General features: G+C 51.4%; 1 protein-coding gene across 2 annotated transcripts; it reads right to left on the bottom strand.

The window, feature by feature from the left end:
• Positions 1-1,054: 1,054 nt before the first annotated feature.
• RNF121 (ring finger protein 121) lies at positions 1,055-23,300 on the bottom strand. 2 transcript variants are annotated; one of them, XM_066588400.1, is made up of 8 exons: positions 23,152-23,300; positions 18,436-18,618; positions 17,444-17,598; positions 6,578-6,685; positions 5,897-6,017; positions 5,625-5,758; positions 5,131-5,232; positions 1,055-1,855 (listed from the first exon to the last, which is right to left on the bottom strand). In XM_066588400.1, the coding sequence occupies exons 1-8, from the start codon at positions 23,212-23,214 to the stop codon at positions 1,369-1,371; spliced, it is 1,353 nt and encodes a 450-aa protein (XP_066444497.1). In that variant the 5' UTR covers positions 23,215-23,300; the 3' UTR covers positions 1,055-1,368. The 2 variants fall into 2 exon arrangements, with proteins under 2 accessions (XP_066444497.1, XP_066444496.1); XM_066588399.1 differs by having other exon boundaries at positions 1,580-1,844.
• Between the last annotated feature and the right edge of the window lie 551 nt (positions 23,301-23,851).

Raw genomic sequence — 23,851 nt, forward strand, 5'->3', positions numbered from 1 at the left:
GGGGAGTTCTCCTTCAATGGAAGTTTTCAGAGGCCGGACAGACATCTGTCTGGGATGATTTAGTGATCCTGCACTGAGCGGGGGGTCGGACCCGATGACCCCGGAGGTCCCTTCCAACTGTACCAGTCTGTAATTCTACTTGGCGGTCTTGCCATGCTCCCCCAACCACTGTCAGACATTTCTAGCCATTTGCCATGTTGCATTGTCTTGCTGGAAGTTCCCATCTGCCCCAGGGAGACATTTGGCATGTACGGAGGGATGTGATCTGCAAGGATGAATTCATAACCAGATCGGTTTATAGCGCCTTCCACATGGCTCAGCGGCCCAGAGAACGCCACGACCAGAGCGCTGCTGCCACCACCGGCTTGTGTTCTTCCACAATGGTTGCCCTGTGTTTGTTCTCGGAGGTTTCTCGCCCGACACACCGACGTCCATCCGTTAGATGAAGCAGAAACCGTGACTTATCAGAGAAGGCGAAGGCGACCCCCCCCACCCCCACCCCCCAATCAGCAGCGGTCCAATGCCGATCCTGACATGCGGATCAAAGCCTTCTCTTCCGCTGCCCCAGTGACCATTCGTTGGCTGCGGAGCTCCATATGCAGTCGGGTTCTCTGAACCATTCGTTGGCGTCCGGTCGCCCCTGGTTCATTGTCACGGTGAGCTGCTCCACTGCAGCGATCCGCCCCCCCCCCCCCCCCCCCGAAAATCAGTAATCATCCCTTTCTGCAACTCTGATAAAATCGCCCCTTTTACCCCTGTTGACGACGAATGAGGTGCGAGCGGACGGCCGGCGCCCACCTGCATCACTTCCTTCATGGACTGTGCGCTGCTGCCATCAGAAGTAGGACGGACACATCGGTGTAGTAACGAACCTTCAGCTGTGTGAGCGGGACACAACAGACAAGAATGGATTCACTGACAGCAAGCAGAATCTATCAGACAGGCTCAGTCCTCTAGGGAGGGTCTATGAAAGAGGGCGTCTCCCTGTAATGGCGGCCACACGTGACCTCGCCTCCCCAGACTGAGCGCGGTCGCCTGATATCACGGTCGGACGTCCATTAATTGTGTTGTCTTTATTGGTTTCCTTCGTTACTACAAACGTCCGCTGTGTACACGAGGCGATACAAAACCTGACGCTCCTCCATAAAAAAAAAACGGTAAAATTCAAACGGGATCGCGTAAAAGACGAGACCCAACCGCGGCCGCGTCTGACGTGACAACATCATTATAAATAGCCCCTCCCCCGCTGTGTGGGAAGTTAGCGGTGCGACGAACACCCGAAATGTTACACAAAGCCCGATCGCAGGGACGAAAAAATGGTGGGATTGTACGACCCGGGGGCGGCGGCAGCTAGCAGCAAGTCCACGGTCAGCGGGTGAAGATCCACCCCCACTGCGCGCCGCGGCCAGGGTGATGGAGGCAGAACCGTGGTGGAGTAAGATCCCGACGCGTTTCAGTGGTTGAGGGAAGAACTAGATACAGAACGCGCGGCGCCAAAAAACGTAGAGACGAGACGCCGTTATAAATAAATAATACGACCGGGGGCCCTCCAGCGCGGCGGCAGCGAACACTGCGGGGGAGAGCGCCGAGCAGCTCCAGTGGCAAAAAGGGGAGGGAGGTGGGGGGGGAGGGGAACATGAAAAACCCGATGAAGATGCCGCCGGCGTCGCTGTGTCTTCCCTCCGGTGAGGAGCTGGAGCGTCTCAGGAAGTGGCGGCGCGGCTCATTCCAGCCCCAGGCAGTAGTTGATGCCCTGTACCAGTCCAATGATGACGGGCTGCCATGCCACCAGGTACCGCAACCAGTCCAGCAGCTGCCCGTACATGACGTGGGGTCGCTCCCAGCTGGGCACACCAGTCAAGGAGGCAGAACAGAAGTAATCCCATGTGACAGCTCACAATCCGATGTGACGGCACCCCCCCCCCCCCCCAACATGATGGCACAACCCCCGTTCTTAAACATTAAAGCCCCAAGGGCACAAGTATTTACACCCCATGGTGTTTATAACTCAGATGTAGTACCACTAACCCCCTGACTGTGTGGAGGCACTGCTGGACAGATGGGCACCAGCAGACCAGCTACACAGTCTTATCGGATCTGTATGTTAGCAGCAGGGTCTGCCCATCCTGCACACAGACCATGGCAGCTCCGCCAGGGTTGTCACAGGTCCCTTTGTGGCGGCATGTCTTCAGGTCGCCCAGATTAACCCCTTAGTGACGCCGCCTATTTTGGTCATAATGATGCAATGATTTTTGGAGGATTGTTATCTCCACTTTTCAGAAACCGTAACCCACACTCCCCCCACCCTCCCCCACCCTGCAGCCGGACAAGGGGGGCAGCGGCAGCTTTGTATTGTTTTACAGGGACAGGAGAAAACACCAATTCTGATGTGTTTTATGGTTGTTTTCGGACACGCTGCCGTTTCTGCCGGCGAGGACGATCCATTCTATACATTTTTAGGTTTTTCCACTTTTGCACAATCAACTCTTTTTTGGGGATATTTTTTTAAATCGCTGCTTTCAAAAATCCCAGACTTACTTTCCGGTGGGCGGGGGCGGGGCGCGGGGAGTTTTTATTGGTACAATTTTGGGGCACATACAGCTTTTTTGATCACTTAGTTGGCCGCCGAGCGAGCAGCACCCCCTGTGAAGCCTTTACATGTAGCGATCAACACTGACCATGGCATGTAAGGTGTTAACAGCGGGGGTCGGTGTACTCGCCAGTCACAGCTGCTGCCCGCTGCAGATGGCATGGGCTCACTTACACCCTACGTTTACGTCCTGTTGCCTTAAGTAGCGGGCAGCCAAGACAAACTTATGTTAGGGAGTAAAGGGGTTGTCCTGGGTTACAAAAAGATGGCTGCTCCCTTCCAAACACCGCGCCCCCCTGGTCCGTGGGTTGCGTCTGCTTTTGCAGTTTAACTCTCATTCACTTTAATGGAGCCGAGCTGCAATACCGCACACAACCCACAGACAAGGGTGGCGCTGTGCTTGGAAGAGAGCAGCCATGTTTTTCTAACCCCTTTAAGATAGATGTGACTTCTTCCCATTCTGTAAGGCCCGGCTGATCCATCCTGCCAGGAGGCTTCCGCGCTGCATGGTTTTCTGTGCGCCATGGTTTGGCAGAGCCCTCCACAATACAGATGTACAGCAGGCGGGGAGGGGGATCCACGTCGCCCCCTGGAGGGCACTCTGCATCCGACGGCATAGAGTTATAGACCAGCTCGCAGTCCACATGTGGTTTTATAGTAAGGGGTGTGAATACTTCTGCATTCCCTTATTTTAGGTTAATCGGGTTGGCTTGCAGTAGGGGGTCCTCTGCCCCCCCTGAAGGACCCCGGCTGTGAAGACCAGACATCCTTCATCCACCCCAGCAGAACCCAAACCCCCTGACTCACACTTTCTGGGGTCTTCTGTATGGAAGGAAGGCTACCAGCCACTCACAGTAACCAGTGCCATCCCTGTGTTGGCACATGCAGCAGTGCCAGCCCTTCTACGTTCCCCCACTGAGAGCAGACGGTGCAGCTCTTAGGGCCATCATGCTTCTCTCCCAAGAGCTGCGCTCATACTTAACCCTTTCAGGACCAGCGATTTTTCATATTTTCCATCTCCGCCTTCCAAGAGCCAGAACTCTTTAGTTGACCGAGCCGAAGGGGGGGGGGGTCTTCTCGCCGCTCGCTCACAGGGCAGGAAGAGGGGCATGAACTTTGTTCGGCGGCACGATAGCAGGGATAACAAGAATTGCTTTCTGCCGGAGACTCCTAACCATACTGTCCTGCGCAGTGGGCGGGCCGCAGCTCGCTGGGGCGGGGGAGCTGCAGTTTTTACCATCTTGCGCCTCAGATGTTCTTTTGTCCATTTCATATTCAAATTGTTATTTGGAGCCGAGATGCAAGAAAAAAAGAAAACGTACACTTCTGGCCCCCGAACTGCTGGGTGAACGGTGATATTTTAGTGGTTCGGCCGTTTGTGCCCCCTGGCAGCGCCCGACGTTTAACGGTTTAGAATTTTTATGGGGAAAATGGAAGTTTTTGAACTAAATTTTTTAAAATCTTGTCTCCTGTTAAGGCTTGAAGTTATGATCATTTGTACCCTACACTGCAGGACTTCAGTATTGCAGTATACAGCGGGTGTTGATGTTGCCACAGGCAGGCCATGATGGGCATCCATGTGTGGCAGCCTTGGGAACCTCCAGTAAGCTCAGGGCTGTCATGTTAGCCCATCAGCGCCCCCGATTCAGCAGTGGGCTGCCAATGGGCTCAGGACTGGGCAGACCTGCCGCCAGCTTTGACAAGGGCATCTGAATAGTAAATTATAGAGTTCAGAGTGAACACGGATGTCTGACCCCTGCTGGGGACTTTTGGGATCACAGTTGACTCTGACTGCAGCAATTAACTGGTTAGGTGCCACAGTGATAGCTGACTGCATGGGGGGGGGGGGGGGGGGGGGAACCCTTCCTGCAACGTGATCAGAGAGTGCCGATTGGCGAGCATGGCAGCCCATAACCCACGGAGGGCTTCTAGGGCCGCCACACTTAGAGGTCCCCTACCACTGATCACCCTCGTGCGGACGGGCGCTGTTTACCATCAGTGAAAGGCAAAAAGAATATTTCAATCAAGTATGATCAAACCCCGTCTTTAAGCCCACGGCCTGCCCGCGCCGCACGGTTTTCATTCTCCGCACTTAAAAGGGTTTTTATTTTTAACATCCTATTTTTTTAGAATGAGTTTTGTGTTTTTTACTCCCTTTTACATTTTTTAATGCAATCCCATAGTATTCTAATATACCGCGATCTGAGGGGGGGGGGGTCTCTACAACCGAGCAGCCCCTCCTGATTGGGGGACACCATTCAGGAACCACGAACTTCAACCGAGGTAGTTAAATGCTGTTGTCTGAACTCACAGCAGCATGTAAAGGGTTAACAGCCGCGATCAGTGTTCACATACCCCCCTGACCACAGCCCGGCACAGGATACCTCCGCTACCCCCTGTACACAGCGCAGTATACCTCCGCCACCCCCCCTGCCCCCTGTACACAGCGCAGTATACCTCCGCCACCCCCCCTACCCCCTGTACACAGCGCAGTATACCTCCGCCACCCCCCCCTACCCCCTGTACACAGCGCAGGATACGGGTTGCTGAACATCCTCTTCAGGTCGACCTTCTCCTTGCAGTACGGACACGTCTGTTTCTTGCCCACAATGCACCAGCCGCGGATACAGAACTCGTGGAATCTGGAAGACGCAGCGTTAAGGCGAATAGCAGCACATCAGGGGTACAGAAATACATAAAACCCCCACCCCTCCCCCGAGGACACCCTGCCGGACCCCTCACTGACCAGCAGAGGGCGTAGATGATCCCATAATGAGAATGGCTTCATGGCAGGAAGTTGATGTGAAAACAAATATGGCCGCCATCACAGCCAGCCGCCCCCCAACCGGCCTCCCCTATCATCAGGCATCATCCTCTGTGCGTCTGGAGGACGGCGGGGAGACCCCTAACAGAAGCTGTACTGGCGGCCATAGCAGTGGTCACCCAGCTGCCCGGGTGAGGGGGGCATGAGGACTCCTATATACAAAGTGGTGGTCCTCCCCTCCAGCAGGGGGCAGCGCTGCAGCAAGGATACACATGGTTACAGGACAGTCTGTAGGTGTTCTCGATGATCCCTTCTTCATTCACATCCACGAAGATCCGCTGCCCACAGACGGCGCACACGTTGTCCGAGAGGTGCTTGGTGGGCATCCCTGAGGCGCTGTAAAACTGAGCAGACGATACAAGGTGAGCCAGGCCGCTCCTCCGTACACGCCGGGCCGCGGCGTCGGGGCTGACCGCCGGGCCGCGGCGTCGGGGCTGACCGCCGGGCGGTCTACTGCAACACAAGAGAAGGGGACAACTTACACCGATGGTGGACGCCATGTAATCTGCGCACATTTCTGCAAAGTCGCGGCCGAGCACGCCGTAGTAGAGTCCGTAGAAGAGGAGGGAGATGCCGAAGTCCATGGCGTCCTCCGGCTTTATGCTGCGAAGAACACAGAAGAACATGAGAAGCGGAAGGAAGAGCACAGAGCGTCACACACCAGCGGCCGCCAACCCATCAAATGGCGCGGCGAACTGTTACTGAACTACCAACATCTACTGAATTACAGCAAAGCCTGAAAACCCCCCAGAACGGGCGGACCGTGCCCATTAATGTTCCATCTGGCGGCGCCCACAGCTGTTCTCAGAGAAGTGATGGCGGTAAACTTTGATAAAAACGGCGCACAATACGAACGCCATATCTTCCACCTGATGTGCAACGTTTCCCTCCTATTACTGACCCTACAAACTCACTGCTGCCCCTAGCTGTCCTGCAGGTATTACAAGTCAGATCTAGTATTATAACAGTGACCTCTGGTGGACTCCAGTGGTAATGCATGAAGAAATCCCTCACCGGGACTCGCTGCTCACTAATCAATAAAGCTGATCAGACGCGATTACATCAGTTTGACCCGGGGGTCTTCACTCTCCAGCAGATGACAGGAGACCCAGCGGGAGGCGGACAGGGGGAGCGGGATGTAGTCACCGGCAGGACAGACTTACCGGAACAAGAGATTGAGACCAAAGAGCGTAAACATGACAGCGATGTATCCCACAATACCCGTAGCGTAGCTCATCTTATACAGCAGCAGGAACCATTTATACACCAGCCTGCAGGAGCAAGGAGAACAGTGAGCACAGCTCTGGAGTATAATACAGGATGTAACTCAGGGTCAGTACAGGGTAAGTAATGTATGTACACAGTGACTCCACCAGCAGAATAGTGAGTGCAGCTCTGGAGTATAATACAGGATGTAACTCAGGGTCAGTACAGGATAAGTAATGTATGTACACAGTGACTCCACCAGCAGAATAGTGAGTGCAGCTCTGGAGTATAATACAGGATGTAACTCAGGATCAGTACAGGATAAGTAATGTATGTACACAGTGACTCCACCAGCAGAATAGTGAGTGCAGCTCTGGGGTATAATACAGGATGTAACTCAGGATCAGTACAGGATAAGTAATGTATATACACAGTGACTCCACCAGCAGAATAGTGAGTGCAGCTCTGGGGTATAATACAGGATGTAACTCAGGAGCAGTACAGGATAAGTAATGTATGTACACAGTAACTCCACCAGCAGAATAGTGAGTGCAGCTCTGGAGTATAATACAGGATGTAACTCAGCATCAGTACAGGATAAGTAATGTATGTACACAGTGAATCCACCAGCAAAATAGTGAGTGCAGCTCTGGGGTATAATACAGGATGTAACTCAGGATCAGTACAGGATAAGTAATGTATGTACACAGTGACTCCACCAGCAAAATAGTGAGTGCAGCTCTGGGGTATAATACAGGATGTAACTCAGGAGCAGTACAGGATAAGTAATGTATGTACACAGTGACTCCACCAGCAGAATAGTGAGTGCAGCTCTGGAGTATAATACAGGATGTAACTCAGGATCAGTACAGGATAAGTAATGTATGTACACAGTGACTCCACCAGCAGAATAGTGGGTGCAGCTCTGGGGTATAATACAGGATGTAACTCAGCATCAGTACAGGATAAGTAATGTATGTACACAGTGACTCCACCAGCAAAATAGGGAGTGCAGCTCTGGGGTATAATACAGGATGTAACTCAGGAGCAGTACAGGATAAGTAATGTATGTACACAGTGACTCCACCAGCAGAATAGTGAGTGCAGCTCTGCAGTATAATACAGGATGTAACTCAGGATCAGTACAGGATAAGTAATGTATGTACACAGTGACTCCACCAGCAGAATAGTGAGTGCAGCTCTGCAGTATAATACAGGATGTAACTCAGGATCAGTACAGGATAAGTAATGTATGTACACAGTGACTCCACCAGCAGAATAATGAGTGCAGCTCTGCAGTATAATACAGATGTAACTCAGGAGCAGTACAGGATAAGTAATGTATGTACACAGTGACTCCACCAGCAGAATAGTGAGTGCAGCTCTGCAGTATAATACAGATGTAACTCAGGAGCAGTACAGGATAAGTAATGTATGTACACAGTGACTCCACCAGCAGAATAGTGAGTGCAGCTCTGGAGAAAAATACAAGATGTAACTCAGGATCAGTACAGGATAAGTAATGTATGTACACAGTAACTCCACCAGCAGAATAGTGAGTGCAGCTCTGGGGTATAATACAGGATGTAACTCAGGATCAGTACAGGATAAGTAATGTATGTACACAGTGACTCCACCAGCAGAATAGTGAGTGCAGCTCTGGGGGATAATACAGGATGTAACTCAGCATCAGTACAGGATAAGTAATGTATGTACACAGTGACTCCACCAGCAAAATAGGGAGTGCAGCTCTGGGGTATAATACAGGATGTAACTCAGGAGCAGTACAGGATAAGTAATGTATGTACACAGTGACTCCACCAGCAGAATAGTGAGTGCAGCTCTGCAGTATAATACAGGATGTAACTCAGGATCAGTACAGGATAAGTAATGTATGTACACAGTGACTCCACCAGCAGAATAGTGAGTGCAGCTCTGCAGTATAATACAGGATGTAACTCAGGATCAGTACAGGATAAGTAATGTATGTACACAGTGACTCCACCAGCAGAATAATGAGTGCAGCTCTGCAGTATAATACAGATGTAACTCAGGAGCAGTACAGGATAAGTAATGTATGTACACAGTGACTCCACCAGCAGAATAGTGAGTGCAGCTCTGCAGTATAATACAGATGTAACTCAGGAGCAGTACAGGATAAGTAATGTATGTACACAGTGACTCCACCAGCAGAATAGTGAGTGCAGCTCTGGAGAAAAATACAAGATGTAACTCAGGATCAGTACAGGATAAGTAATGTATGTACACAGTAACTCCACCAGCAGAATAGTGAGTGCAGCTCTGGGGTATAATACAGGATGTAACTCAGGATCAGTACAGGATAAGTAATGTATGTACACAGTGACTCCACCAGCAGAATAGTGAGTGCAGCTCTGGAGTATAATACAGGATGTAACTCAGGATCAGTACAGGATAAGTAATGTATGTACACAGTGACTCCACCAGCAGAATAGTGAGTGCAGCTCTGGGGTATAATACTGGATTTAACTCAGGATCAGTACAGGATAAGTAATGTATGTACACAGTGACTCCACCAGCAGAATAGTGAGTGCAGCTCTGGAGTATAATACAGGATCAGTAATGTATGTACACAGTGACTCCACCAGCAGAATAGTGAGTACAGCTCTGGAGGATAATACAGGATGTAACTCAGGATCAGTACAGGATAAGTAATGTATGTACACAGTGACTCCACCAGCAGAATAGTGAGTGCAGCTCTGGGGTATAATACAGGATGTAACTCAGGATCAGTACAGGATAAGTAATGTATGTACACAGTGACTCCACCTGCAGAATAGTGAGTGCAGCTCTGGAGGATAATACAGGATGTAACTCAGGTTCAGTACAGGATAAGTAATGTATGTACACAGTGACTCCACCAGCAGAATAGTGAGTGCAGCTCTGGAGTATAATACAGGATGTAACTCAGGGTCAGTACAGGATAAGTAATGTATGTACACAGTGACTCCACCAGCAGAATGGTGAGTGCAGCTCTGGAGTATAATACAGGGTAAGTAATGTATGTACACAGTGACTCCACCAGCAGAATAGTGAGTGCAGCTCTGGGGTATAATACAGGATGTAACTCAGGATCAGTACAGGATAAGTAATGTATGTATATAGTGACTCCACCAGCAGAATAGTGAGTGCAGCTCTAGAGTATAATACAGGATGTAACTCAGGATCAGTACAGGATAAGTAATGTATGTACACAGTGACTCCACCAGCAGAATAGTGAGTGCAGCTCTGGAGGATAATACAGGATCAGTAATATATGTACACAGTGACTCCACCTGCAGAATAGTGAGTGCAGCTCTGGAGGATAATACAGGATGTAACTCAGGATCAGTACAGGATAAGTAATGTATGTACACAGTGACTCCACCAGCAGAATAGTGAGTGCAGCTCTGGGGTATAATACAGGATGTAACTCAGGATCAGTACAGGATAAGTAATGTATGTACACAGTGACTCCACCTGCAGAATAGTGAGTGCAGCTCTGGAGGATAATACAGGATGTAACTCAGGTTCAGTACAGGATAAGTAATGTATGTACACAGTGACTCCACCAGCAGAATAGTGAGTGCAGCTCTGCAGTATAATACAGGATGTAACTCAGGTTCAGTACAGGATAAGTAATGTATGTACACAGTGACTCCACCTGCAGAATAGTGAGTGCAGCTCTGGAGTATAATACAGGATGTAACTCAGGATCAGTACAGGATAAGTAATGTATGTACACAGTGACTCCACCAGCAGAATAGTGAGTGCAGCTCTGGAGGATAATACAGGATCAGTAATATATGTACACAGTGACTCCACCTGCAGAATAGTGAGTGCAGCTCTGGAGTATAATACAGGATCAGTAATATATGTACACGGTGACTCCACCAGCAGAATAGTGAGTGCAGCTCTGGAGTATAATACAGGATGTAACTCAGGAGCAGTACAGGATAAGTAATGTATGTACACAGTGACTCCACCAGCAGAATAGTGAGTGCAGCTCTGCAGTATAATACAGATGTAACTCAGGAGCAGTACAGGATAAGTAATGTATGTACACAGTGACTCCACCAGCAGAATAGTGAGTGCAGCTCTGGAGAAAAATACAAGATGTAACTCAGGATCAGTACAGGATAAGTAATGTATGTACACAGTAACTCCACCAGCAGAATAGTGAGTGCAGCTCTGGGGTATAATACAGGATGTAACTCAGGATCAGTACAGGATAAGTAATGTATGTACACAGTGACTCCACCAGCAGAATAGTGAGTGCAGCTCTGGGGGATAATACAGGATGTAACTCAGGATCAGTACAGGATAAGTAATGTATGTACACAGTGACTCCACCAGCAGAATAGTGAGTGCAGCTCTGGAGTATAATACAGGATGTAACTCAGGATCAGTACAGGATAAGTAATGTATGTACACAGTGACTCCACCAGCAGAATAGTGAGTGCAGCTCTGGGGTATAATACTGGATTTAACTCAGGATCAGTACAGGATAAGTAATGTATGTACACAGTGACTCCACCAGCAGAATAGTGAGTGCAGCTCTGGAGTATAATACAGGATCAGTAATATATGTACACAGTGACTCCACCAGCAGAATAGTGAGTGCAGCTCTGGGGTATAATACAGGATGTAACTCAGGATCAGTACAGGATAAGTAATGTATGTACACAGTGACTCCACCAGCAGAATAGTGAGTGCAGCTCTGGAGTATAATACAGGATGTAACTCAGGATCAGTACAGGATAAGTAATGTATGTACACAGTGACTCCACCTGCAGAATAGTGAGTGCAGCTCTGGAGGATAATACAGGATAAGTAATGTATGTACACAATGACACCACCAGCAGAATAGTGAGTACAGCTCTGGAGGATAATACAGGATGTAACTCAGGATCAGTACAGGATAAGTAATGTATGTACACAGTGACTCCACCAGCAGAATAGTGAGTGCAGCTCTGGGGTATAATACAGGATGTAACTCAGGATCAGTACAGGATAAGTAATGTATGTACACAGTGACTCCACCTGCAGAATAGTGAGTGCAGCTCTGGAGGATAATACAGGATGTAACTCAGGTTCAGTACAGGATAAGTAATGTATGTACACAGTGACTCCACCAGCAGAATAGTGAGTGCAGCTCTGGAGTATAATACAGGATGTAACTCAGGGTCAGTACAGGATAAGTAATGTATGTACACAGTGACTCCACCAGCAGAATGGTGAGTGCAGCTCTGGAGTATAATACAGGGTAAGTAATGTATGTACACAGTGACTCCACCAGCAGAATAGTGAGTGCAGCTCTGGGGTATAATACAGGATGTAACTCAGGATCAGTACAGGATAAGTAATGTATGTATATAGTGACTCCACCAGCAGAATAGTGAGTGCAGCTCTAGAGTATAATACAGGATGTAACTCAGGATCAGTACAGGATAAGTAATGTATGTACACAGTGACTCCACCAGCAGAATAGTGAGTGCAGCTCTGGAGGATAATACAGGATCAGTAATATATGTACACAGTGACTCCACCTGCAGAATAGTGAGTGCAGCTCTGGAGGATAATACAGGATGTAACTCAGGATCAGTACAGGATAAGTAATGTATGTACACAGTGACTCCACCAGCAGAATAGTGAGTGCAGCTCTGGGGTATAATACAGGATGTAACTCAGGATCAGTACAGGATAAGTAATGTATGTATATAGTGACTCCACCAGCAGAATAGTGAGTGCAGCTCTGGAGGATAATACAGGATGTAACTCAGGTTCAGTACAGGATAAGTAATGTATGTACACAGTGACTCCACCAGCAGAATAGTGAGTGCAGCTCTGCAGTATAATACAGGATGTAACTCAGGTTCAGTACAGGATAAGTAATGTATGTACACAGTGACTCCACCTGCAGAATAGTGAGTGCAGCTCTGGAGTATAATACAGGATGTAACTCAGGATCAGTACAGGATAAGTAATGTATGTACACAGTGACTCCACCAGCAGAATAGTGAGTGCAGCTCTGGAGGATAATACAGGATCAGTAATATATGTACACAGTAACTCCACCAGCAGAATAGTGAGTGCAGCTCTGGGGTATAATACAGGATGTAACTCAGGATCAGTACAGGATAAGTAATGTATGTACACAGTGACTCCGCCAGCAGAATAGTGAGTGCAGCTCTGGAGTATAATACAGGATGTAACTCAGGATCAGTACAGGATAAGTAATGTATGTACACAGTGACTCCACCAGCAGAATAATGAGTGCAGCTCTGGGGTATAATACAGGATGTAACTCAGGATCAGTACAGGATAAGTAATGTATGTACACAGTGACTCCACCTGCAGAATAGTGAGTGCAGCTCTGGAGGATAATACAGGATGTAACTCAGGTTCAGTACAGGATAAGTAATGTATGTACACAGTGACTCCACCAGCAGAATAGTGAGTGCAGCTCTGCACTATAATACAGGATGTAACTCAGGTTCAGTACAGGATAAGTAATGTATGTACACAGTGACTCCACCTGCAGAATAGTGAGTGCAGCTCTGGAGTATAATACAGGATGTAACTCAGGATCAGTACAGGATAAGTAATGTATGTACACAGTGACTCCACCAGCAGAATAGTGAGTGCAGCTCTGGAGTATAATACAGGATGTAACTCAGGGTCAGTACAGGATAAGTAATATATGTACACAGTGACTCCACCAGCAGAATGGTGAGTGCAGCTCTGGAGTATAATACAGGGTAAGTAATGTATGTACACAGTGACTCCACCAGCAGAATAGTGAGTGCAGCTCTGGGGTATAATACAGGATGTAACTCAGGAGCAGTACAGGATAAGTAATGTATGTATATAGTGACTCCACCAGCAGAATAGTGAGTGCAGCTCTAGAGGACAGTTTACCACTAGGACCTTCCAAACTGATAAAATTAAAAAATACCTTTTATTAAATTACTTAAAAGAAAAGAAGAACAAAACACAAACAATCACAAGAGGAGTTATGATGTAAATAGACACCTATAACTGGTAATCAGAAGGATGTTCGAAACGTAAATTTTACGCTCGACTTGTAGAGCAAAAACACTTGCCACTCGTGTAATATGAACAATGACAGATTAGAGTCATACGATAAGACTCTATTGATGTAAATCATTGGTCATAGTCCAAGTGAAGGTGATTCAGTCTAATAGGAGGACGAATCCCATACTTGGTCAGGTATAACACCGTGCGTCAAAGGATGGAAATGACTAGCACGTGAAAAAATTAGCTCATCAAGAGCGCGTCACCCAACGCGTTTCCCCCACCTAGTGGGTTCTTCAGGGGTTACAGTACGCTAATCCCAACTGATGTGTCATGTCGTGGCCAAAGTCTACTTATGGAGACCACATAGACGTCCCGAATATAGAAGGCACGCTAGTGGTCGCCAAAAAATGGTCTGTTTGCGTCCATTTACGGATGCTATGCACCGAAAAGATAAAAGGTGCGTTGTAGGTAAAAACAGACCAAAAAATAATTGACCTTAAGCGTGACAAAAAAAAATAAAAATTTTTCTTTGTCACCACTGTGGTCATAAAAAGAGCATAACTACACTCTTAGTACAAGAAAAGGGCAGGGAGATATATCCCAAGCCCTAAAGCCGTTAGATAGAATCACGATCTGCAGTCCCTATGGTCCTAAAGATAGAACGAAACTACCTAGCAGATATAAACTAACTTAGGTTGCTAGATACATGGATAAGTGCAACCAAAGTAAGTAGTAACGGGGAACTCGCCCCTAAATCAGGACCCAAAACTGAAATCAAATAAAAGAAAGAAACGGCGGCATGTCAGTCCTTGTGGTGGACTGACAGCATAATGAATAGCTAGTCCAAGGAGCTTTAAATAGGGTTCCCAAAGAAACACCCATGGGCGGGTGTGTATACACAGAGCCAATCAGAGTTGAATTGGGAGGTGTCCACCTTGTCCCTGGTAGCCATGGCTACCGGTACACTAATGCTTGTGCTGTTAGTTTAAATGAACCCAGAGTACTTACATCTAATGCATAATGCAGAGGGATATGAAGCGCTTATAAAGCGCCAGCCAGCGATCACATGGCACTGACTGATCCCTTCTGTAGCATATCATAAGCCTCTGAGGTCCGGATTGTAGATGGGTGACGTCATGACGTTAAGGGGGCGTGGCTACGTAGCCAGCGCCGAGATCACATGACGATGCATGTGATATTATACCCGATGCTTTATAGAAGAAGATAAATGGCACTACGGTCATACAGACCGCCAGCCAAAGCATCAGAGATGATAACAGGCATCACAACCAAGGCATCCGTTATCCGGAGCCCAGGTAGTGACGTCATGACGTTCGGGGGGTGTGGCTACGTAGCTGATGTGATCACATGACGAGGTATGTCACTGTCAGCGTCATGTGATGCAAGAGGAGGCGGGTACAAGGTTTAGCTGGACTGTTAACCATGGCAACGTTTGTAATGTTTAACCAGAGTTGCTGGGAGACACAGAAAGGATGTTGATTTGTCTGCACTAAGACCAGCAGTCATGGAAAGCACTGTTATATGCCAGGAATTAGTGTGGATAATATCCGGATTCCGAGCCAAGGTAACGATTAAAGATAGAAATAAGGGCTATTGGAGTAGCATGGAACGATTACTGCTGTTATATTACAGATCCCCATGACGCTGCCGGCTCAGATAGAGGTGAATCAGTGCAAAAATAATTTTGCCTAAAAAAGCCACATGGAGATGATGGAACCGCATGTATTTGCCCATGAGTGTTTTTTTTTTTTTTTTTTTCCCCAAGTAAACACTCATGGGCAAATACATGCGGTTCCATCATCTCCATGTGGCTTTTTTAGGCAAAATTATTTTTGCACTGATTCACCTCTATCTGAGCCGGCAGCGTCATGGGGATCTGTAATATAACAGCAGTAATCGTTCCATGCTACTCTAATAGCCCTTATTTCTATCTTTAATCGTTACCTTGGCTCGGAATCCGGATATTATCCACACTAATTCCTGGCATATAACAGTGCTTTCCATGACTGCTGGTCTTAGTGCAGACAAATCAACATCCTTTCTGTGTCTCCCAGCAACTCTGGTTAAACATTACAAACGTTGCCATGGTTAACAGTCCAGCTAAACCTTGTACCCGCCTCCTCTTGCATCACATGACGCTGACAGTGACATACCTCGTCATGTGATCACATCAGCTACGTAGCCACACCCCCCGAACGTCATGACGTCACTACCTGGGCTCCGGATAACGGATGCCTTGGTTGTGATGCCTGTTATCATCTCTGATGCTTTGGCTGGCGGTCTGTATGACCGTAGTGCCATTTATCTTCTTCTATAAAGCATCGGGTATAATATCACATGCATCGTCATGTGATCTCGGCGCTGGCTACGTAGCCACGCCCCCTTAACGTCATGACGTCACCCATCTACAATCCGGACCTCAGAGGCTTATGATATGCTACAGAAGGGATCAGTCAGTGCCATGTGATCGCTGGCTGGCGCTTTATAAGCGCTTCATATCCCTCTGCATTATGCATTAGATGTAAGTACTCTGGGTTCATTTAAACTAACAGCACAAGCATTAGTGTACAGGTAGCCATGGCTACCAGGGACAAGGTGGACACCTCCCAATTCAACTCTGATTGGCTCTGTGTATACACACCCGCCCATGGGTGTTTCTTTGGGAACCCTATTTAAAGCTCCTTGGACTAGCTATTCATTATGCTGTCAGTCCACCACAAGGACTGACATGCCGCCGTTTCTTTCTTTTATTTGATTTCAGTTTTGGGTCCTGATTTAGGGGCGAGTTCCCCGTTACTACTTACTTTGGTTGCACTTATCCATGTATCTAGCAACCTAAGTTAGTTTATATCTGCTAGGTACTTTTGTTCTATCTTTAGGACCATAGGGACTGCAGATCGTGTTTCTATCTAACGGCTTTAGGGCTTGGGATATATCTCCCTGCCCTTTTCTTGTACTAAGAGTGTAGTTATGCTCTTTTTATGACCACAGTGGTGACAAAATAAAAAATATATTTTTTTTTTTTTGTCACGCTTAAGGTCAATTATTTTTTGGTCTGTTTTTACCTACAACGCACCTTTTATCTTTTCAGTGCATAGCATCCGTAAATGGACGCAAACAGACCATTTTTTGGCGACCACTAGCGTGCCTTCTATATTCGGGACGTCTATGTGGTCTCCATAAGTAGACTTTGGCCACGACCTGACACATCAGTTGGGATTAGCGTATTGTAACCCCTGAAGAACCCACTAGGTGGGGGAAACGCGTTGGGTGACGCGCTCTTGATGAGCTAATTTTTTCACGTGTTAGTCATTTCCATCCTTTGACGCACGGTGTTATACCTGACCAAGTATGGGATTCGTCCTCCTATTAGACTGAATCACCTTCACTTGGACTATGACCAATGATTTACATCAATAGAGTCTTATCGTATGACTCTAATCTGTCATTGTTCATATTACACGAGTGGCAAGTGTTTTTGCTCTACAAGTCGAGCGTAAAATTTACGTTTCGAACATCCTTCTGATTACCAGTTATAGGTGTCTATTTACATCATAACTCCTCTTGTGATTGTTTGTGTGTGTTTTGTTCTTCTTTTCTTTTAAATAATTTAATAAAAGGTATTTTTTAATTTTATCAGTTTGGAAGGTCCTAGTGGTAAACTTTCCATAGGTCTAACTGGGACCCTATTGCCCTTGTAAACTTCCAGCTCTGGAGGACAGCATGTAGTTGGTGGCGCTCACCTGGGGGTGGTTTGTTCCAGTGGTTTCCTTGTGGCTTTGTAGGTAATAAAAGCAGTGATGAGGGAGAAGAGGACCCAGATCCCCAGGAATCTCCACCAGTGCAGCTTCACTGTGAAGTAGACGGGAACGATCCACATCTGGAATAGCGTCACCATCTGCAGGGAGGGAGAAATACTCAGACCCATCACAGGGCCGTACCCACCGCTGCAACCTACTGGCTGCCATTATGGGCAAATCGCCAAGGGACCTTTCATGCGGGTGAAACCAGCCCGCCAGACGCACCGCAACACGTGGTAAATGCCGCACCAGAACCCGCCGGGCAGCGGTGGACTTAGATGTGGAATTACAAATATCTTCAATGTGTCTGCGGGCGACATAACCCCTTAATTATGCCTTTTGTTGATCAGTGGTGGTCTAATTGTTGGGACCCCCATTCTTGAGCTCAGCAGGGGTCCCCCCTGTTCCTCTCACTGTGGGGTTACCGCACCAGCGCTCCGTTCACGTCCAGAGCAACCCCGAGCGCTGCACCCCTCACGCCCATGGAAATGAATGGAGCGATGGGGGGGGGGGGGGTCAGATCGCAGATTGTCAGCGGAGACCCCCACTGATCAGCGAGTTAGCCCGTATTCTGGAACGCCCCCTCTAAGGGTTTTTTCAGCAGCAATCACCATTCACACTGATTGTGGGCGGATCCAGATCAGCTGGCGTCCGCCATGATGGACCAATGCCGCTCTATAGAAACCCCGGGGTGTGGGAAGGGGGGGCTGCGCTGCAGCTTGCGGTGCGTCCCGATACCTCCGTCCATGAGAGAAGCCCCTGAGGCTCAACAACTTGATACCACAACTCCCAGCATGCCCCGACAGCTTTACAGCAGGTCAGTCTGCAGAGCGTCGCTCTAAGGAGCATCTATAAGTAGGGTTATAAGCCCCCCGTGTGCGCCGCACACAATGCCCTGTACCCGCAGTTACACTGGGCACAGCGCCCGCTCTTACGTTGTAGGACCGCGGGTGCCTCTGCTTCCACTGCACCAGCAGCAGCTGCGCCACCACCAGCGTGGCGATGAGGATGAGGACCATCTCGGCGTGCATGGCCTCGTGGCCGCGGTGCTTGGCGTGCATCCTGGCGTGCTCCACCCTCCATCGCTCTTCGGGGGCCAAGTCAGACAGATCCACCTGCTGCAGAGAAGGAGACAGTGAGACCCTCCGCCTAATACAATCTACTGTTCTCTGTTATCAGCCGTTACAGCCCGGGGGTAGGACAGGTGAATGCCATCTATTGCCCTCTGATGCCGCTGGGAGGGAATACAATGAAACCGCAGACCGGAGACCCCAAACCGTGGGCCTCATGGCGGCAGTACAGAAGTGGCGCCCCGAGCGCCCAGCGTCTGAGTACACCCCTCGGGTTTACCAACCAGCATTTAGGATCTCTGCTTGCTCTCAGTGAGTGGAAACCTTTGCAGAGGCTGAATACCAATACTTCTCACAGCAGCGGGTTTGTTACAGTTGCATCCAGTTTGGATGATCCACTGTGAGGTTAACCGGGACGTCAGGCCGATACGTGCGAGGGCCGGTCACATCGGAGCTTTGGCGCAGGTCCAGCCGAAACAGCGCAGAGTGCAGCGACATCTCGCCTGTGAAGCCCCGGACGTCAGACACCATCGTAGTCGGCGGCGCCGGGCAGCTTTGACAAGGTTGTGTCTGGTACTGCAGCTCAGCTTCATTATAATAGATGGGAGCTGAGGTGTAATAAAAGACGCAACCTGCGGACAAGGGTGGCGCTGTGTTTGGAAGAAAGCAGCCATGTTTTTCTAACCCTGGACAACCCCTTTAAAGGGACCCTTCAACCCCCGGACAAAATTCATCTAGGAGGTCAGAGGGGTTCGGCACTGAATGGTGGCTGCACTCCATGCGCCGCCTGCGTCAAACCCGCGACTAATGATCCACCTCGGGGGCATCGGGGCTGGTCTCATCTGATGACCCCCGGGTGGGCTGCCAGTAATTAGTCAGTGGGAGTAACGCCGGCGCCCCGAGGGCAGACCACAGCATCCGGCCTGCTCAGCTGATGCATGGGGGTCCCGAGTGGCGGACCCCCAGCGATCAACTACTGATGGCCCATCGAGGGGATTATTCATCAGTTAACGCTGATCCCCGCTGTTAACCCCTTGTATACCACAATCAGTGTGGATTGCGGCATGTAAGGGGTTCCCTCTGTGACGTCACTGACCCTCCGCACTGATGGGTTGTCATGGCAGCCGGATGTCAGCCAACGGTGTCCGGCTCTGCCACGGCCTGTGATAATGCACCGCAGTACAGAAGTACTGCAGTATGTGAGCAGAATGATCATGGCATCACAGGCTCCCTGCAGGGAGACAAGAGAAACGTCCTTCTGTGCGCTGAACCCCCCCAAAAAGAACGCAGTTTGGTATCGCAAGAGCGCAAAACTTGTATCACTGAGCAGCGGAGAAACATCTCCTGGTCAGATGGAGCCAGATTTATGTTGCTGCTGGGAGTCAGAATTTGGTGCAAGCAGCATGAATCGCTGACCCCTTCCTGTCAGCCGGTCAGAACATGTCAGCACCGCCATCTAATCTGCAGCGACTACAAGAAGCTTCCCGTCCGCAGGGGCCGATAATCCTGCAGAACCGTTTCTGCAGATCTGAAGGCCAGAAGAGCCCAACGCTGCTATATGGGGGCCGGTGTAAGGACCCCGGCAGAGACACTCTGGCTGCTAACTGCGGGCAGTGGCTTCTTACAGGAATGGTGGAGCAGGGCACAGCAGCCCCAATCATTAGACATAACATGGTAAGCGGTGGTCAGGACTCCGCCCATAACCCCCCATCTCAGCCCCATTGCAGTGGTATTATTTAAAGGGCCGCACACAGTTATTTGCCCCCATCCACCTGCCGCCCCCATCCCCATACCTGCACCGCAGGGCTCTTACTCCTTCCCATCCCCCCACCCGCAGATTCAACAACAGAATGTTCTTCCCATAGGGACACTGGGATCCCGTTCTGCAAGTTTCTAATCCGGTTCCTGTGTACATCCTCCGGGCAGAGTATGACGGGGGTGGAGAGGAACAGAGGGCGATCTGCTCAGTCTGACCGTGTGGTGATGAGTAGAGGCAGCGCATCGCGGTATTCTTGTATCTTGTCACCACCGGAAGGGTGGGTGGTGATAAGATAGTTGGTGCTTGACAGGGGGCGACGCTCCCCCTGTTCCTGATAGGCTGCCATTTATCGCCCCCACAGCAGATCCTGACAGTCAGCAGAGCACAGCAGTATCCTAATGCGGGTATACCGCGTGTGCTGCTGGACCCGCTGTCACTGTAGGCGGTGGCGCCCTCCCCACCGGCAGCGCTGCACTCAGTGTGCCCTCCCCTTTCTAGGGGCGCTGTCACTATCCCTGGTGGCACTGTACCCGGTGGCAGCAGTGTGAATATCCGCGGGTCCGCTCCCTTGTAGCGGCCGGCAAGGAGGGAGCGGAGAGGTGCTGGTCCGCACATGTAAGGGGGTTCAGCGCGCCGGTGGGGCGGACTCATCTGTGTCTGCTGGCAGCACTGTAAGTCCCCCACATCTAGAAGCAGCCTGCCCTGTGGTTTAGTTTTGCCCGCAGGGTCCGGGGGTTTGGGGCCACAGTATTGATTGTCTTACATGGAAGCCTAACCGCTACACTAATCCCCGTCCCTGCGGCCGGGGCTACAATCACTGCAGAACTCACCAATCAGGAGCCGGGGGTGTGGCCGGGGCGGTCCTGCATCCAAGCCCTGTCAAACCCCGAGCTGCTGGTGGTGAGAAGGTACAATAATACCCACACATCACACTGTCCGCCGGCGGACAGAGGGTCAACCAACACAATACTTCATTTTTACAGACCCCGGCGGTGACAGGAGGAGGGAGGGTGACAACAGTGATGGCAGGGGGAGGGGGGGTGACGGCAGTGCCAGGAAGGGGGGGGGGGGGTGACGGCAGTGCCAGGAGAGGAGGAGGGGGGGGGGGAGGGTGACGGCAGTGCCAGGAGGGGAGGGTGACAGCAGTGCCAGGAGGGGAGGGGGGGGGGTGACGGCAGTGCCAGGAAGGGAGGGGGGGGGGGGTGACGGCAGTGCCAGGAAGGGAGGGGGGGGGGGGGTGACGGCAGTGCCAGGAAGGGAGGGGGGGGGGTGACGGCAGTGCCAGGAAGGGAGGGGGGGGGGTGACGGCAGTGCCAGGAAGGGAGGGGGGGGGGGGGGTGACGGCAGTGCCAGGAAGGGAGGGGGGGGGGGGGTGACGGCAGTGCCAGGAAGGGAGGGGGGGGGGTGTGACGGCAGTGCCAGGAAGGGAGGGGGGGGGTGACGGCAGTGCCAGGAAGGGAGGGGGGGGGGGTGACGGCAGTGCCAGGAAGGGAGGGGGGGGGGTGACGGCAGTGCCAGGAAGGGAGGGGGGGGGTGACGGCAGTGCCAGGAAGGGAGGGGGGGGGGTGACGGCAGTGCCAGGAAGGGAGGGGGGGGGGTGACAGCAGTGCCAGGAAGGGAGGGGGGGGGGGGTGACGGCAGTGCCAGGAAGGGGGGGGGGGGGTGACGGCAGTGCCAGGAAGGGAGGGGGGGGTGACGGCAGTGCCAGGAAGGGAGGGGGGGGGGGTGACGGCAGTGCCAGGAAGGGAGGGGGGGGTGACGGCAGTGCCAGGAAGGGAGGGGGGGGGTGACGGCAGTGCCAGGAAGGGAGGGGGGGGGGTGACGGCAGTGCCAGGAAGGGAGGGGGGGGGGTGACGGCAGTGCCAGGAAGGGAGGGGGGGGGTGACGGCAGTGCCAGGAAGGGAGGGGGGGGGTGACGGCAGTGCCAGGAAGGGAGGGGGGGGTGACGGCAGTGCCAGGAAGGGAGGGGGGGGGGGTGACGGCAGTGCCAGGAAGGGAGGGGGGGGGGTGACGGCAGTGCCAGGAAGGGAGGGGGGGGGGGTGACGGCAGTGCCAGGAAGGGAGGGGGGGGGGGGTGACGGCAGTGCCAGGAAGGGAGGGGGGGGGGTGACGGCAGTGCCAGGAAGGGAGGGGGGGGGGGGTGACGGCAGTGCCAGGAAGGGAGGGGGGGGGGGTGACGGCAGTGCCAGGAAGGGAGGGGGGGGGGGGGGTGACGGCAGTGCCAGGAAGGGAGGGGGGGGGTGACGGCAGTGCCAGGAAGGGAGGGGGGGGGTGACGGCAGTGCCAGGAAGGGAGGGGGGGGGTGACGGCAGTGCCAGGAAGGGAGGGGGGGTGACGGCAGTGCCAGGAAGGGAGGGGGGGTGACGGCAGTGCCAGGAAGGGAGGGGGGGGTGACGGCAGTGCCAGGAAGGGAGGGGGGGGGGGTGACGGCAGTGCCAGGAAGGGAGGGGGGGGTGACGGCAGTGCCAGGAAGGGAGGGGGGGGTGACGGCAGTGCCAGGAAGGGAGGGGGGGGGGGTGACGGCAGTGCCAGGAAGGGGGGGGGGGGGACGGCAGTGCCAGGAAGGGAGGGGGGGGGTGACGGCAGTGCCAGGAAGGGGGGGGGGACGGCAGTGACAGGAGGAGGGGGATGGGGAGGGCAGGGCTTTACCCGTGACAGCTGAGGACTCCCTCAGAGGAGCAGAGACTCCCGGCTGATGGGGACCTGTGGGGGTGACCTGCGGTTTGGGGGATGTGGAGTGAGGCAGATGGAGGGGGCTCAGCGCTGGGAGGTTCAGGCGGTGATGGAGGAGGGGAGGGCTGTACATTACCGGCTCTTCTTACCTCCTCCGCCGCCTCCCTCAGACCGGCTTCCCCGACTTCCACCTCCAGCACAGCCGCAGCCATCTTTCGCCACGACTGCGAGTTCCGGGAGACATGAACCAATCAGAGAACGTCTTCCGGCGCAGCCGCTCATCCAATCAGGGAGCGCAACCTCGATCAGCTGACGCGACGATTCCTACCCGTGACACACGGTTATGACAGATGACGTCACACGGCGGACATGTTTGTACACCCTGGCTTCTGTCCCTGTCTGTGGGTCACGTGTTACATAACATTTCCCAGATGACCTTTGTGGAGATGAATGGTTACTCGGGGTTACTGAGCTCTGAAGCATCAGGCGCCGCCGACACCACAAAGGTCATCCGGGAGGCATATTTTTATATTCCACAAGACTTCTGCTCGACTCGCAACCTAATTGGTTGTTTAGGTTGGTTGATTCACCAAACAACCAATCAGGTTTCGAATCGAGCAGAAGTCTTCTGGAATATAAAATATGCCGCCGCTGAAGGTCAGACTTGTCCTCGGCTCCGGCCATAGATTGCTCAGAACGCCATTTTTCCGGGGAACGGCTTCGTGTTGTGATCAGACGCATTGTCTTAGGCAAGATGGCGCAGCGGCAGGCTACAGGTGGTGACGGTGAGTGCGGCCTCTAGTGGTGGGGCGTGGCCTGGTTACAGTGATGCGGAGGGCGTGGCCTGGT

This window comes from Eleutherodactylus coqui, chromosome 1, assembly GCF_035609145.1.
Source record: "Eleutherodactylus coqui strain aEleCoq1 chromosome 1, aEleCoq1.hap1, whole genome shotgun sequence".
Taxonomy (NCBI): Eukaryota; Metazoa; Chordata; class Amphibia; order Anura; family Eleutherodactylidae; genus Eleutherodactylus; species Eleutherodactylus coqui.